The sequence below is a fragment of the Centroberyx gerrardi genome, chromosome 14 (genome assembly GCF_048128805.1).
Source record: "Centroberyx gerrardi isolate f3 chromosome 14, fCenGer3.hap1.cur.20231027, whole genome shotgun sequence".
Lineage (NCBI taxonomy): Eukaryota > Metazoa > Chordata > Actinopteri > Beryciformes > Berycidae > Centroberyx > Centroberyx gerrardi.
Window position 1 is genome coordinate 28,823,038 of NC_136010.1, and position 16,210 is coordinate 28,839,247.

At 41.2% G+C, this 16,210-nt stretch overlaps 2 protein-coding genes across 4 annotated transcripts; one reads left to right on the plus strand and one right to left on the minus strand.

Annotated features, from left to right (window-relative positions):
* The first annotated feature begins 1,613 nt into the window (after positions 1 to 1,613).
* On the plus strand, positions 1,614 to 5,626 carry otud3 (OTU deubiquitinase 3). Of its 3 annotated transcripts, none has more exons than XM_071916707.2 (8): positions 1,614 to 1,710; positions 2,686 to 2,989; positions 3,196 to 3,344; positions 3,532 to 3,644; positions 3,747 to 3,869; positions 4,091 to 4,223; positions 4,664 to 4,851; positions 4,929 to 5,626. In XM_071916707.2, exons 2-8 carry the CDS (start codon positions 2,784 to 2,786, stop codon positions 5,091 to 5,093), a joined length of 1,077 nt encoding a protein of 358 aa, XP_071772808.1. In that variant the 5' UTR covers positions 1,614 to 1,710; positions 2,686 to 2,783; the 3' UTR covers positions 5,094 to 5,626. The 3 variants fall into 3 exon arrangements, with proteins under 3 accessions (XP_071772808.1, XP_071772807.1, XP_071772809.1); XM_071916706.2 differs by having other exon boundaries at positions 1,635 to 1,710; positions 2,759 to 2,989; XM_071916708.2 differs by having other exon boundaries at positions 1,635 to 1,710; positions 2,759 to 2,989; positions 4,664 to 4,804; positions 4,929 to 5,045.
* A 2,685-nt stretch (positions 5,627 to 8,311) lies between these two features.
* bcas2 (BCAS2 pre-mRNA processing factor) lies at positions 8,312 to 12,985 on the minus strand. Its single transcript, XM_071916701.2, has 7 exons — positions 12,817 to 12,985; positions 11,775 to 11,867; positions 11,613 to 11,683; positions 10,102 to 10,263; positions 9,895 to 9,945; positions 9,712 to 9,792; positions 8,312 to 9,047 (listed from the first exon to the last, which is right to left on the minus strand). The coding sequence occupies exons 1-7, from the start codon at positions 12,907 to 12,909 to the stop codon at positions 8,921 to 8,923; spliced, it is 678 nt and encodes a 225-aa protein (XP_071772802.1). The 5' UTR covers positions 12,910 to 12,985; the 3' UTR covers positions 8,312 to 8,920.
* Between the last annotated feature and the right edge of the window lie 3,225 nt (positions 12,986 to 16,210).

Sequence of the window (16,210 nt, forward strand, 5' to 3'; positions counted from 1 at the left end):
TTGTAATGTTTTTTTTTTTTTTTTTTTAGGAAATATAAAGTCTCACTCCCTCCTCCCGTTTTGTGATGCAGTTTTATGTCTCGAGGCTATATCTTTTTTTTTTCCTCAGTGTCTGCTAGTGTTTTACATAGCAAACATTCTGCTTATTGCTTCTCGGCCCACTCCTCCCCCACACTGTATCCTCCAACTGTGTGCTGTCATCAGAAGGAGCCGGTGGTGAGTAGACTTTCTGAGAGGTGAGGAGCGCAGAAGGTGGAGTGTTTTTGAGAAGCGTTCTTTTTTTTTCCTTCTCTCTTTTAAAACACATAACTCACCCTCCTACTTTATCCTGAGTCATAGTCTGCGCTGGAGCACATTTGGCAGTATGAACATGACTCAAAGCTTTTTGACTTAACAAATGTTGGCTGGTGCAGTTATCAATCTGAATAGAGGGGTAGATAGATAGATAGATAGATAGATAGCTGTGTCTTTAGAACTAGGCAACAGTAAGCATTATATGATACTACCCATTTATAGAGAGAGATCCTGGCTGCTTTTGTACTGCGAATATGTCTGCATATCCCCAGAATGGTGGGTACCTACCACCAGTGTTGTGCAAGTTCACACTTCACAAGAGCTAGCTCAAAGTTCAGTTCACACAGATTAAAATGAACTAGTTCACGTTCATAGTTCACAATTTTGAACTAAGTTCACAGTCCCAAAAAATGAACTAGTTCACGTTCATTTCTTCCGTTTATTTTTGATGAGCTGCTCCGAGCTATTCTTTTTCAATAGAACCTCCTCCTACCCATCCATCCCCAGCCCCCAATCATTGCCACTGCCCACTTCCCAAACTAAATGAATTACTGTATACTACTATAGAATCACAGAATTACTTTTAAAAGCCAACAAAAACCAATGTGAGTATATGTTTTACCACTTAAACAATGTGTCATATTATGCAGAAAGTGAAAAAAAGAGGTGCAGTAAAGGTATACTGTAGATGCAATGGAAATTTTATTTAGCCTGCATGAACCAAATTATGCAGCAGTTCAAAAACATAAAATAGATTCATATGCTTCCAAGCGAGCTGGTACAGGCTCCACCACTGGCTTCATTACAGTCGCTAGCTGAAAGATGTGCTATGATTTCAGTTCTACAGAGCACACAATTTAGAGTGTTTAGAGTACTTCAGCAGTACTGGTAGCTGCGTCTGAACTGCCAGTTGCACTAGCCATGCCGGGTGCCGTAAATCCTCGGGTGCCGTAAGACACAGTGCGTGAGCGTCGTTAACTCTCGCGGGAATTAACGACGCTCACGTTCACGTTCAGTAGTTGCAAACGGATACCGGTACGTTCAGTTCACCGTTCACCAAATAATGAGCACGTTCATGCACAACACTGCCTACGGACATAGCAAACTTTAATTCTCGTCAAATCGTGCAAAAAACTTTAATTAGCGCTTCTATTGAATAGATACAAACATGTATGACACTAATACATGTATGACAAGACGATAATGCCTGTTTGTCTGGATTGAGGATAGTGAAAACATGTACTGTGCGTAGAGGTAGAGTGCCTCTAAAGTTTGGCCCATTCCCCTTTCCGTACTTTCTGACGTACACGGAAGTAAGTGTGGAATCTGGATTGTAAACAAAACGGGAAGTCACAGGATATTTCTCTCTGTAGCCAAAGAATATAGAGATATATTGCCGAATACATCTTGCTGAATGTAAGTAAGAGTCTATGAACTGCATCATTTTCCCCAATCGCTTGCTACCTAACGTAAGTTATGAAATGGGAAGATATGGCATTATGTAACAACCCCATAGTCGTTGAATGCTAGCTTTCGATCTTCGCTAACTTAGCTAACGACGGTGGCAAAGAAATGCGCTGGGTCGAGTAAACCAACTAACCGTCGTTAGTTAGTCAGTCTAGTTAGCTACTTGAAGTACAAATAGGAACATTAAGCGATGGTTAACCTAACCATTTATCCCACAGCTAACGTTAAGTTACATTCATGAGTATCGCCGCTAGCGTTATCAAATGCATCAACAACATCCATGTCACATTTTCATATACGTGACGCAAAACTCCATCCTGAAGTCTGGCAATGTAATGTTGCCTTGCTTATTGACAGAATGGCACACTTTGTAGAAACAGACATAAGTCATTTTGCGAATAGATCGGGTACAGTCTTCAATTTGTTTTGTTTTTAATTTTGTTGTCAATTCCATCTTCTGCCACCAAAACACGCTGTTTAGGGCGGTAGCGAGCAGTGTTAAACCAAGTAGTGATTTTATTGAAATAAGTACTGGTTGATAAATCAATTTTATACTGTATCAATACACCAGTAGACAATCAAGATTCAGAAAAAGACCCAAGTCATGATCTACGAGTTATGCACGTCGATTAGCATAGCAGTATAGAATTGGCAGATTTTTGAAGGGAGTTTGGTGCAAGGTTCTCTCCATCAGGGCTAAAACATTGTCAAATATGTGTCTCAGGCAAATTATAGCTTTACAGACTAACTGGCTGAAGTGGCAGCCTTAGTTACACTGACATCCAATTAATGTTGAAGGAAATTGTAAGCGTAGGCTATACTAAGCAATAATTTCTTTACATGTCCTGAAAACTTGACTGTATATATAATAACTCCTTCCCCCTCTCTCTCTCTCTTTCTGTGTGTATCTGTCTGTCTCAATAGGTTCCACATGTGTGGAAGTGAGTGATCCATGTGCCAGTTCACCGCCATAAGAAGTAATACTTTGCTGTTGTAGGCCCGCAGAAACAGCTGCAGCCACCATGTCTAGGAAGCAGACGGCGAAACCCGTCCGTAGCAACAAGAAGAGCGAAGTGGAACGCAAGAGGGACGAGCGGGCAGCGCGCCGGGCCATCGCCAAGGACCGCAAGAACCGGCCTCAGGATGGAGACGAGGGGGCAGAGTTCGTCAGTTTCTCCAATCAGCTGCAGGCGCTCGGGCTCAAGCTGAGAGAAGTCCCTGGAGACGGGTAAGACCCAGAGAGAGATGGTGGAGTCTAGCTAAACTGTAATTATGTTCTATGAGGTATGTATGAAGAGAAAAAAACAAACGGCATTAATCAGGGACACTTTTTGGTCGAGTACTGTAACACTGACCCATCTAGCTCAAAGCCACACTTTGGTATCATTATACTCTCATGTGTCTAATACCAATGTGTGTGTGTGTGTGGTGCAGAAACTGCCTGTTCAGAGCTCTAGGTGACCAGTTGGAGGGTCACTCCAGGGGTCACCTGCGGCTTCGCCAGGAGACCGTCCAGTACATGATGTCCCATCGACAAGACTTCGAGCCCTTCGTCGAGGACGACGTGCCCTTCGCACAGCACTGTAAGAAAACCACAGTGTTAAACCTAGACCATCCATTCATTTCATGAGGACTTCTTCTAAGAATACGAACTCTAGAAACTAAATTTTGATTACTGTATGGATGACAGTTATATTCAAAACAGCATCCTATGTGATCATGGCCTAAGACGGTCTTGTCACTAATCTTTTTTTTCCTCTTTCCCCGCAGTGTCCAACCTCTCCCAGCCCGGTACATTCGCTGGCAACGACGCCATTGTGGCTTTCGCTCGCAGCCAACAGCTGAAAGTGGTCATCCATCAGCTGAACACGCCACTGTGGGAGGTAGGGGAAGAGGCACAGGCACGGCGTTTCAAATGACACCGTATAATCGAATGCCTTATTACTGTGTGATATCACACGCCGTACGTTACGCTCTCGTCGCAGATAAACGGCGCGGAGAAGCAAGTGTGCCGAGAGCTGCACATCGCCTACCGCTACGGAGATCATTACGACAGCATGAGGCGCGTCGGGGACAACTCGGAGAGTCCCGCTCAGCTCCGCATAGAGGTACATACTGTGGGTGTCAGGTGTGGCACTCTCTATACCTCAGCCAGATGTGATCTTGTAGTGAAGACGGAGAGAAAATATCATCAGAAAAATCATTTGGAAGCCATGGCCTAAGAAGAGGCCATCAAATGGGCTTTAATCCCTGACATGAGTGAGATTGTAATATTAAACCTGTTCACTGGTGTGTTTTGCTGATGTTTACTTGTCTTTGGTGCGGCCAGAACCTGCAGAATTCGCGAGGCCAGCAGCGGGAGTTCGGGGATGGCCAGAGGGACCGACAGACGAACCCTTCGCCCACGGCACTAGAGGAGGACAGCGTGATCCTGAGCTCCATCAAGAACCGAGGACTCCAAGGTCAGGAACTCCGCTTTGCTCGCTCATACTGCCGTGTTTCTGCCAAGAGTCTGTTAAACTGTTTTCCTAGCAAGTTGAATGTTGTCTTACCTATTGGTTTCTAATTTGTCTCAATGCCGTCTTAGATCGAATCTCAGTCTTTACATAGAAGCTACATAAAGTATGAAGCCCGGCATTCAGCATCAGGCTCAGCAATGTTTCACCTGCAGTTCACAAAACAGGGCTTTGTGAGTGCCGACATGCACACTCTGTTAATAGGAAAAGATAGGAGGAGCATGCAAATCAGCCAGCAAGGGTCGTCATTAACATTCAACCCATATGGGTTTTTTGAAGGCCAATACTGATATTTTTGCCTGATATTTTGTGCCGATATTCATAAAGATTCATAAAGTTCCACTGACTGGTTCCGCTCGTGTGTGTGTGTGTGTTGTGTGACCCAGGTGAGGAGGAGAACCTGCTCCAGCTGAGTGCGGCCACCATCAACGCTGAGTGGCTAGTGGGCGCCGTGCTGGGCCAGTCCTGCCAGGGCCAGTGCGCCTCGGGATCCTGCTCCGCCTGCAGAGCTGCAGCCACAGACTGCAGTGAGCACAAGCAGCCGCCAGAGGGCGGCAACACACACAAGCCTAAGGTAAAAATTTAGGCTTCAGGTTTTCCCGTGTATTGAGTTTACAGAATACAAATGGTTTCTGTGTCCCTTGTTCCCAGGTATCTAACAAGCAGAGGAAAGAGCAGCAGCGCCAGGAGAAGAAGAAGCGCCAGGAGGAGAGGCATCGGCAGAAGGTCTTGCAGAGCAAAGGGAACCAGGACCAGAACCAGAACCTGCCGGAAGCGGTCACCTTAGTACCCGCTCTCAACACTCTCAGTATATAGACTCGGAGCATGGCCAAACATAACCTTCTGCTACCCTAGCTACCGGCGGCTGATGCTGACCACAACGTTTTGCACATAGTCAACTTTTACTCAATCACAGTGGATGACTTTTCCTAAAGAAAAACCCTTTAGTTTCTTCGCAAATGGTATAACGGCGCCTGCGACTGTGCGTACGCGTGTGCGTGCACGTGGGATTACATGTGCACATGTGTGGAAGTTGTAAAAGAGAAAGAGAGTGAGCATGACATTCAGTACTTTCTGTTGGACTTTGAATTTCGTTTGATACCTGGCTGGTCTATGTAGTAACTCCTACCAAGCTACCTAGCCCCTTTCTATGCTGGGCCGACGACATCTGGCTTTCCATAATCTGGTGCAGTTGGGCTTCTTCATTTGCCATTCGATTGAGTTGATCATTCTGTTTCTTGGATCTGGCCAAAGATGAAAGGAAAGGAAGCGCGGCTGATGAGTGATTGTTTTTGCACACTGTGTAATAAGAGTGAGGAATGTGGCAATAAATAATAATCTTTACTGTGCTCTTGTCATGTCGGGCGTTATCTAGTGCAAAATGTTTTTGTTTTCTTTCAAATTAGAGGTGCACACAGAGGAGGTAAATTCATGTTATTCTTTCTTGTCTTGTTACAAGTGTTGAACTGTCCGTTTTGCTTGAGATTGATGAAACTCCACCAAATCTCAGAATCTCCCATCAAATTGCATCAAATCCTACCAATGTGTGGCCTGTCCTTCCCTCTGCTGGACAAATTGGAAACTACAACAAGACAAACATTAGTAACTACTTTTTGTGTGTTTTTATGGATGACATTTGGGTCCAGTTCTTGCAGTATCAGAGAAAATATAAATCATCCCCCTCACATTAGCAGCTTGGGAAAATACAGAAGTTTTTCCTGTCCAATTTCTCCATTGACTTCCATAGTAAAATGGACTGGAGAAACCCACTGAAACTGCACCTTCTGTATTTTCAATTATGATGATTGCAAAGGGATGATTTATTTTCTCTGAAACCTCCAGAACTGGACTCTAATGTCATCCATAAATCAACCATGTATCCCACGTATAGTGGGTATTCTGTAGTATTCTGATGGAGAGTCCAGTCTACACCCTAAAATCCCATTGACTCACATTAAGATCTACAGTAGTGAACCACCACCACTAAATACAATCTACATACAATATTGCAGTAACAGATGATAAGAAATGTGAAAGAAGTGTGAAATTTTTTTTACATACATTTCTACAAATTTGTGTTCACTTTGATAGAACAGAATGCTTTGCGTAGTATTTCGATTTTATTTTCAGGACATCATGCTGGTTCCAGGAAGATCAATTAACCCCCGAGGGAAGGCACATTTTGACGTGAGTATCTGTGTTCTCTTATTATATTTATATAAGTCTGGATGGTGAAAAACGATGCTGTATTGGTGCCAGGCAGATTTTTGGTATCATATTGGATCATTTTCAGGCATCAAAATGTATTAAAAGGGTTACTAATGAAGAGAAAAGGGAGGGAACCTGCCCACCACTAAACATCAAAAAGACATTTTTTAATCCATGCTCTGCTCCCCAAAATGTGCAAAATATCACACCAGCAGACAAAATATTTCAATATTTCATTCTCATCAGTGTCTTAGATTATTACTGTTGCATAATGAAATGTAGATTCATTCAACAAAGAAAGGAAATGATCCCCAGTCTTCATTACATAGCCTACTGGTTTCATGTGATCTACATCTTACCAAACTTTTACATAGGCAAATAGATCTATACATACACAATTACATCTACTTATACTTGCATATACAACACGTTTACATTTACATTTCGCAGACCTATAGTGTAAGAGTGAGCCAATGGATTTTCCAGCCAGTATATAGAGGGAGCCAATTAACTGATGAATACATCACACTGGTTTGTTCTATAAGGAGCAGTCTTGCTTTGATTTTTGCCTGGAGGTTTATTACAAGTTGGGAGAAGGAGTCTACTTAACGTGCTGAAATTGTCAGCAGCATATGTTTACATAACCACAGTTGTTTATAATCTTTTATTGCTTTTATTGTTTTATTAGTTGTACTATTTTGCATTGTCTGTTTTTCTCTGCACCCAGAGATGAAGATGACTGGAGCCATCGTCCCATTACAATAATGGTAAATTTCCATATCTTCTCTCCTCTCACACATACTGTTCATAATGGCTGTTATCTGTGAGTTCACTGGTTGACCTCATGACTCTCCCCACAGCCTCTATGACCTCCTGAAGCCAGCTGAGGACTTGGAGAGCCTGCAGCAGGACCAGGACCATGAGGAGCAGCACAGCCAGACAGACGTGGAGCTGGAGAAGGAACTGGATGTTGACTGCAAGGAGCTTCAGCAGCAGATGTTAGACAGCACCGAAGCCTGGGACATCATGGGGAAGGCCAAACTAGCTAAGGATAGGGCCCTGATTGCCAAAGGAGCATCTCCCCATGCTGCTTTGTCAGTTATGATAGGATAATATAAGATACTTGTAGGACTGCACCATCGACTGCAAATATGCTGTGAAAAGGACATTTTGCAAAAAAACAAATAAAGAAACAATTTAATTTTCATTTGCTATGGACTCCTCCTTAAAGAACAACACTTTTCTGGAGTTGTAAACTGGTATTTAGTACCATTTAGTTATGAAATACAACAACGCCATTAATATTGGCAACATCTAAGCACCAATGTGCCAGTGCCATATTTATCTCTCGGCTCAGTTCGCCCTTCAGTGGTTAAAATGAGCAGCCGGTGTTCAGCTGGAGATGTCACAAGTCACGACTCTTGCTGAGAAAACAAACATAAACGTGACAGCTTTGATATGAGGGAGTTTGTGAAGAAAGGGAGAAATGAAGAAGATGGAAGACATAATGTTAATGTTTGCAAAGGTCATAATGCTAATGTTTTGCAAAGGTCATAGGTTACACAGCTTATTTTTATGCAATAAATGCAGCTTATTAAGTCATCCTCTCCTTGTGATCACTTTGTTTTAAGTCTTGAATATACCAAGCGAACAAAAATGTTAACGCAAATATAAATTGCAGACCGCCTGCTGCGCCATCTGACCGAAGCCGACCGCGCCAATATGCCATCCCGCGCGCCTCGTCTGTTTAGGGTTTTTTCGGTGCATACCACCAGGCCTGAAAAAAAATTCTAGGGGAAACACTGATCCATGTTAGAGAAATTGAACAACAAAAAAAATGTTGATTTTATTAAAATAGCATAAAAAAACATGTTTTTCTACTGACAGAGCATGTACAGTTCATTGCTCATATGTGAACATGCTCATACATTGGCAATCTGCATCCAAGACTGAAACATACAAGCATACAAAAAACATGTCACTTATTTTTTAAAGTGTATATGACCCACTGAAAAATGCCACATTGGGTTACAGCACTGTTTTCAATGTTAAATGTCTGACAGATGCATGAAGACGGTCTCTCTGGTAAGATGCTGTGTCATCAAGGTAGCTCATTCTGAATATCCAAATTTGGTTTGTGAGGATGCAGTTGAACACAGTTCACACCAACGTACTCTTTCCTGCTTCAAGCTAGTTCTCAGCGACTATGTTAACTTGTAGACCACAACTGGATTACCTATGCACACCTGACTGTAGAGTAGTTGAATGGTGGCACTTTCAAGTTCCAATTGTTCGTGTCCAGTTAGGTCACTGTAGTCCAGCAGAGGTGTTCATGTGAAGTCGGTCTTTTGGAATAAAATTCAATCTGTCGTATTGAGGGATCATTAGGCTGGAAACTCCAGTCAGTGCTGTTAAGGGTGAGAGCTTCCGCTGCTCTAGAAGTCCTGTCGGATGTTCTCCTTGTTCTCGTCCCCCTGCTGCTGTCTGAGCTGGCCCACTTCGTTCTCCAGCTGGACGATGGCCCGCTCAATCTCATAGTTCTTACTGACCAGAGACACCCAGCTGTGGAGGGGAGGATAAGGGTGTCATTACAGACAGAAATCATATAAATCTATTCCATAGTCCAGACTAGAGACACCTGGCTGTTCATGCAGGGTATGAAACAAACCTCTTGGTCAACTGAATTCACAATTTCCTAAGCCAATTTCAATTACCTTGCTGACAAAGTAGTTTTTAGAGTAGAAGGGACCCAATTTCCCATCATGGATCAATCAAGTTCAATTTATCTTACTTGTGTTAATTTCAATTCCTGCCATCAAGTTTGACAGACTTCATATAAATAGAACACACAGTATTCCAGGGTGTCTGCAAGTTCCACCTAATTACATCCAAGCATGTTTAAGAACTTTTTAATGGCAGTTAGAATGAAATGAATGAAAACAAGACCAATTTCACAGCTGAAATACACTTTAAAATAATCAAAATTGCAGTCCTTTCAAAATATGGATCTGCATTATTGGGTTCATTTCTTAATAGAAAAACAGCACACCAAAAAATATGTCAAAAATTGAATTTAAGACTTAAAGGCTGTATTTAACACTATTGCAGGACTTTTAAGAACATGAGTAATCCAATTTAAGAATTTTTACATTGTTTTCCAAGAATCTGCAGATTCCCTGCATACAGTGATGAATGTGTGTAAGCTCTAAAAAAAAAAAAAACATACTTTGACTCCAGCTCTCTGAGTTTGGCTCCTCCTGCCAACTGATCGTTTTTACGCTGCCAGTTTAAATCTTGGATTTGCTTCCTGCGTGCAAAAAAAACAAAAGTTACATTAGAAAACATGGAGAAACTGCAGCCTGATCAGATAACACTATTTGTTGAGCACAAACTTGACTTGATTGCTCACCTGAATTTTTGAAGTTCCTTCTGAGCTATCTCAATCATAAAGGCCAGGTTGCTGGAGGAAGACAAGATAACATGTCAGCAGTTATATGAGTTTGGTGCGATGTGACAGGTCCATTCAAATATCGTGGTCATCTTCCATTAAAGTAATGATGGAGTGACTCTTATTGTCATGTGGCTTGTCTATGAGAAGCGTGTTGCAGTCACGTACTCATTATAGACTTTCCATGCGTTGGTGCCGTACTGCGACATGAGCTCCAGGTTCTCAATGCGAACCGCCTGGTGCTCCAGCTGGGCCATTGAGTTATTCACACACTCTTGCCACGCTGTGATGTCATTCTTCTGTCCTGCCGATGGCGCTGGGAGCTCATATCTCCACAGGAAAGAAAGAAAAAAAGTCAGTGAAAATAATTTTTCATCAACCTCATGGGGAAAATAATAATAATAATAATAAAAAAATAAATAAAAATAAATAAATATATATATAGGACCGTTTTAAAGCTACACTAAACAAGATTTTTTATATAAAAACACACCCGTCTTAGCCTACTTTACGAAGAGCATCCCATCACCCTTCTTTGCCTAAATAATTATCATTATTACTATTTTGGTGTCAGGTATGGACACTGACAGGAAAAAGTTAAGAGCAAAATCCAGAAGTGTCTCCTAAACAGAAGTAAGCGAGCACTCCGTCCAGAGAAGCTGGACTCACCAACAATGGCTGAACCTCTTCACCACCTCCACCCCACCACACACTAAAGGGTTATTTCTGCACAGATGTGTGATAGTAGCTACATCATAGGTCTTTGCGGTGCTGGCATAGCCTGCAGTCGTACCTTACGTGCACCTCTCCAAATATTTAACTGTGCGTAGGGCGACGCAAGACTGCAATAACTGTGATTGGCCCAGAACATGAGTTTCACAAAATGTAAACACTACTACTGTTGTCTGTTATACTTCTTTCTCTGGGGCAAACTTTCAACTTAACTACCATCAACATATTGGATGGCGCAGTCCACAGAACTTGAATTGGATAGAAATAGCATTCCATAATTTAGCTAGTACAGCATAAAAGGATGATTATGGAATTTTAAGGGTTAACTGCTGTGGTGACAATGCAAGCCTGTGCAATACGGCTGTAAAGTCTATCATGATGACATGAACTTGCTTGACACAGAACTGTGCAGATTTGTTGTGCTGAGGCCACAGATTCTGAGTTAATTCTATGGCTGTAGCCTAAACGCAGAATAAAAGAATTCTGAGTGTTTGAATCTGTGTGCCAGGCCATCTGCTGAATCGTTGAATGTATAAAATGTGAAGACAGTAATATAAAAACAATTAAACGTGAATCGATGCGACAATCCTTACATGGCCTCCATGCTTTCAGTCAGGCGATGGTGATAGCGTGCTGCTTTGATCCTTATTGCAAAACCTCTCTCCTCAGTGACTTGGCATAAGTCGGTTTATACAGAAGCTAGCCCAACGGTACACATAAAAATGGCCGCCGCCCTGACCGTCCTGGAACATTGATTTGAATAAGAACACCCATTCTACTAATTCAAGTTCTGTGGTGCAGTTACAGTTAATCAGTAAATACATAGACTGCCTATAGTGGTCTATGTATTGGGCAGCAGTGGGTAGATGCAGAGCGCTGAACCTTGACTCCAGTGATCTGGTGCTCTATAGTATCAAAGCGGGCTCCTGCAGTGTATGGGGGTTTACCTCTTCATGCTGAGGAGTTCCAGGGGTTGCCGAGCCGCCAGCCTCTCAAACTCATTCCTCATGATTTCCGTCTGAAGGGTGATAGGAACATTAAATCAGTAAAACGATGTCTAATGGGAATTTCACTGCTGCTTTGTTTCAGAGATGTGAAGCCTTTGTCACCTCAAAAGTAGAGAAGTCAGGTGTGGGTAGATAGCTCAGGTAGTTCTTGGTGGGTCGGTATCTTCTGGTCTCCTCCTCCACCAGTGCTGCAGCCTGGAGTAGAAAAAGACTTAAATAAATCTTATGCACAGGTCAAGCACTGTGGCTGCCAGCATGTTGATTTATATCAATTTCTACCAGGGTTCGACCAATATCAGTTTCTGAAGGCTGTAGCCTGGAATGAGAGGCTGTCTAAGCTGCTAAAGAAGAAACTTCAGGCCTCAAGAACACGTAGACAAACGTTATTTCAAATATTAAACTACCTGTGGGAAACAGAGTAACCCAACTTAGGCTCCATAATGTGCATACAATTATCAATAACCAGTCCTCCGAATACCTTACAAACTCTATTTTATTAGAACAAACTCTATCCCCGCAATATTTGCGAGAGCTTGCAGTTTTGCAAAATTGCCGCAACTTTTCCGGATGAAATGGCCAAATCAACAGACCGCTTGTGATTTGGACCATGGATGTATTGTCGTATTCGGTGTCGTGGTAACTTACGTCATCGCAGCGCGCATTCAGGTGGAAGATGAACAAACTCACCTGCCAACAAAAATTACTGCCATAGACCGTGCAAAACAAAACAAAAGCAGCAAGAATCGAGGTGAGTGCAAAATTCAAGCTCTTGGAAGAGTTAATAGCTTAAACGGAGAGTGGGAGAGAATAGGGGGAGGCTCTGTGTGTGTGTGTGTGTGTGTGTGTGTGTGTGTGTGTGTGTGTGTGTGTGAGTGAGTGAGTGAAAATATTTTTTTTTCCTTTGCTTGCAATTTTACCGCAAAAAGAGCACATAAAACCTCACAAATTGTAAAAAAAAATTTAAAAAAATAAAAATAAAAAGCCGCAGCAAAATCAAGCATTTTTGGCCGCAATCATCACAAAAAAACTCCGCGAAATCCTGGTGGGACTGAATTGTGTTCCACCTTTTCCATCCATGCCGGTTTAGCATGTTTAGCTGCTGTTAGCCGATACCTCTCTCGTGCAGATGAAGCCAGTTACTCACCGCCTCTCTGACGCCTGCTGCATCGTAACCCTGGTCAAAATATGGCAGTGCATCGACGAACACTTCACCAGCCACTGAAGCCGTTCCGGCCATTTTATCAAAGTAGGCTAGTTTGTGGTGTTTGTTTTAGTTGCTCCTCTCTCAGCTCAAACACTTTTCAAGCCAAAAACTGAACTGAACCGGAACTAACCAAGGGAATTTCCGGTCACAACCTTCAAAATAAAACCCTTTTTGACGAATATATTTTTCGCCGTTTTTGAGTACAGAGGTCGAAATACACAATGCTTTCAACGAGGACTCTGTGGTAAATTAAATTCAATTGTTTTGTTGTTGTTGTTGTTGTTGTTTGTAAAAAGTATTATCTTAATAGCCGTAAACCTATGCAGAGCGCAAGATGTGTCAAACTAGTTAAACAGTAGTGAGTTTTGTTTGCGCCATCTAGTGAGGCGGAATGTAACTGCAGCTTGATTGAACTTGTAGTGATGAAGATGGAAACACTAGTAAGCTTACAAAAATATAACCTACAAGTAGAAATACCCATACAGAAATGTACTGCAAGGGTAAAGTTCTTGACTCCAAATGCACTTAAACTAGGCTACTGAAGTATTGGCAAAAACAAACATAACTTACATTTGTTTGATTTTGCATCTACATCTATATCAACATCTTGACATCACCTATTTCATTATGGGGCCATCCATCTCAGAGCTCTTCAATTACCACATTAAACGTAATTAAATGTAATTAGGAATTTCTGTTGTTGCCCTCTGAAGCACACATGTATACATTTCACCAGAGGGGTCATAAGTCAGGGTTCAGCCAGGTGCTGCTTTGAAATGCAGTGAAATAAAAGTACAAAAGTGCAAGAAGCTACTCTCCCAGAAGAGATATAACCCCCCTTGAGGGAATTAACATATTCTGGTGATTTTAATGTTTATAGCAAATCTGTAGGCCTATTTTAGCCAAAAGCAAACAAACAAAACTATTTATCTTTTTATTTTTTTATTTATATTTGGAAGAGAAAGAGCACAGCACAAAGGGCTTCACAACATCCACATCATGACGTCAACAAATGAAACCGGCACCCTCCAACCTCAGACCCTCAACTGAGAACAAGGAAAAAAGACAGACAAAGACAAAAAGACAGAATTATTGTAATTTGTCATTTTTTGTAATTTCCTATTTGTTTCTTTCTGTACTCACCTCTTCTTCTTCAGGCTCTTTCATTTTGGTTTCTTTTCTTGCTCCTCGCTTTTCTGAATAGTGGAGGGGGTTGGCATATAGCGTGATGTCTTCTGCCTGTATATGAATGTGTGGTCAGTGATATATGTAAAGGTGGATAGGTGATTACTACAGTCCTTATAATACATTGACAAGGGATTTATTAAGCAATATTACTGGTGACACTGAACACTGTAAAGAAATATGGTGTGGTGACTTAAATGCTGACTTTATTTTAACACTTTATACAACAGTTCCTCTACAGATAATCGAATAGACAAGCAATTGGTTTGCTTAAATACTGTGAACTAGATTCAATGTGACAACTAATACTGAGTCCTGTATACACTTGACATTAGTCCACAGGTGCTAGTAAACTATTGTTTTTCTTCTTCTTCTGCTTCTTCTTCTTCTTCTTCTTCTTCTTCCTTTTCTTCTCCTGCCTTAAAATAATCTGTAGCTACCCCAGAGACCATAACTGAAAAAAAAAAAACAATCTCAATCTCCACCAAATATTACATACAGCATGACTGAGCTGCCTCCATCATGCCTCTTTCACAGATTGTTGATACTCATAACTATTTGGCATTGACACATGTATAACGCTGATGATATAGATGATATAGATATAGATACAGATATAGATATAGATGTACAAACAGGAAGGGAGACATTATTCCTAACTGCTTCATGTTACAGCAATCACATTTGGTAAATAGGCAAAAAAAACAACCTAAGGCATTGAATCATTTTTGCGTTAATCCCAATTCCCATGAAATTTTGCCCACAGCATATGTGGACATCCTATATATCACAACATATAACATATACGTATATATATGGCTATTAATGTAAACCAGGTAAAGTGAACAACAAATAAACACCAATAAAACAATGAAAAAAACAATGAAAATCAACAGATGTTCTGTACAAGCAGCCATTTTGAAATTACAGAGTCCTCCAAGGGTCACCTGGTAAAAAAACATAGCATAATTGATGTGAAAATCCAATTTACTAACTACGATTTACTAATCCATGGGTACGGATTAGTAAATCGTGCCCTAAGATTAACCTGTGCGCACCGATTAGTAAATGGCTGTTATGGCTCACTATATGTATGCCATGCGGTCTATAATGGCTATAATGGCTCACTGTATATAGGCCTAGTGGTGCCTAATAGCTGTCAAAACTAATCGCTGTGGCTAAAACTACAATATTTTAATTGATTTTTCTTTGTAATTACAATAATAATAGTACTATAATCTGTGCGCATGGATTAGTAAACTGTGGGATTTCCACATCAAGTATATTTTTTTTACCAGGTGATCCCTGGGGGCCAGTACAAAATCATAAGCAGTCCAAACAACAAGTAGGCTAGAAACTGGGGAGGTGCTCAACTCAGAATGCAAAAATAGAAGGTGTGAGGTGCTAAGGCTCAACCAATAATAGAAATGTGAAGAAATAGCCAGCACCCTCCCAAAATACTAATCTGTCTTTAAAAAAATTGTATTTGTATTTGTATACTTTATTATCCCCGTTATTTAGCAGTCATGATGAACTTGTTTTGGCTATGCAGCATTTCTGGCAGGTTGTGACTGAGGATAGGTGCAGCCTCAAGGACTGCCCACAGGAGGGAGCAAGAGAGTATTCTACAAGATCTGAAAAATACATCTAAACACCGTTATCCAGGGAAACAGCCTGAGCTGAACACAAAAGAAGAAAAAATGCAGTTTCCATATTACATACCATACCGAAAAGTTTAAAGTTCACTTTATTGATCACATACCAAATATATAAGAGATACTTGCACATCATGTATAGATCTTAAAGTTGAGTATCTCAATACCCAGCAATACAGTTCATGCTAGAACTGAAAGAAAAACACTGGATGGCATGATACATATCTTACCTAGATTCACAAAAAACAAGTAAAATCTATCTCTTCATTAAGGCCCCTAGAGCTAAATGTGTCCAATACATGAATCCATTTAGTCTCAGCTCTTAATGGAAGGTTGGCTCTGGCTTTTTACCAGTTCATTGCCTTGAAATCTGAACATGTTGACATTGTGTTTCATCATTTTTATTCATTTTATGTCCCAGCACCATGGTACATGGTATGAGGGACATTATGTTTGCCTGTCTGTGTGTAGACACACTCTTGTGAACACAATAA

Excerpts from the sequence above, each read along its gene's own strand:
- otud3 (XM_071916706.2), top strand. Across the intron at positions 2,990-3,195 it reads AGAGAAGTCCCTGGAGACGG|AAACTGCCTGTTCAGAGCTC; the intron begins GTAAGACCCAGA and ends TGTGTGGTGCAG. Across the intron at positions 4,852-4,928 it reads GCAACACACACAAGCCTAAG|GTATCTAACAAGCAGAGGAA; the intron begins GTAAAAATTTAG and ends CCTTGTTCCCAG.
- bcas2 (XM_071916701.2), bottom strand. The coding sequence starts at position 12,909 with ATGGCCGGAACGGCTTCAGTGGCTGGTGAAGTGTTCGTCGATGCACTG. Across the intron at positions 11,684-11,774 it reads CTGACTTCTCTACTTTTGAG|ACGGAAATCATGAGGAATGA; the intron begins GTGACAAAGGCT and ends ATCACCCTTCAG. Across the intron at positions 9,793-9,894 it reads AAGGAACTTCAAAAATTCAG|GAAGCAAATCCAAGATTTAA; the intron begins GTGAGCAATCAA and ends TTTTGCACGCAG.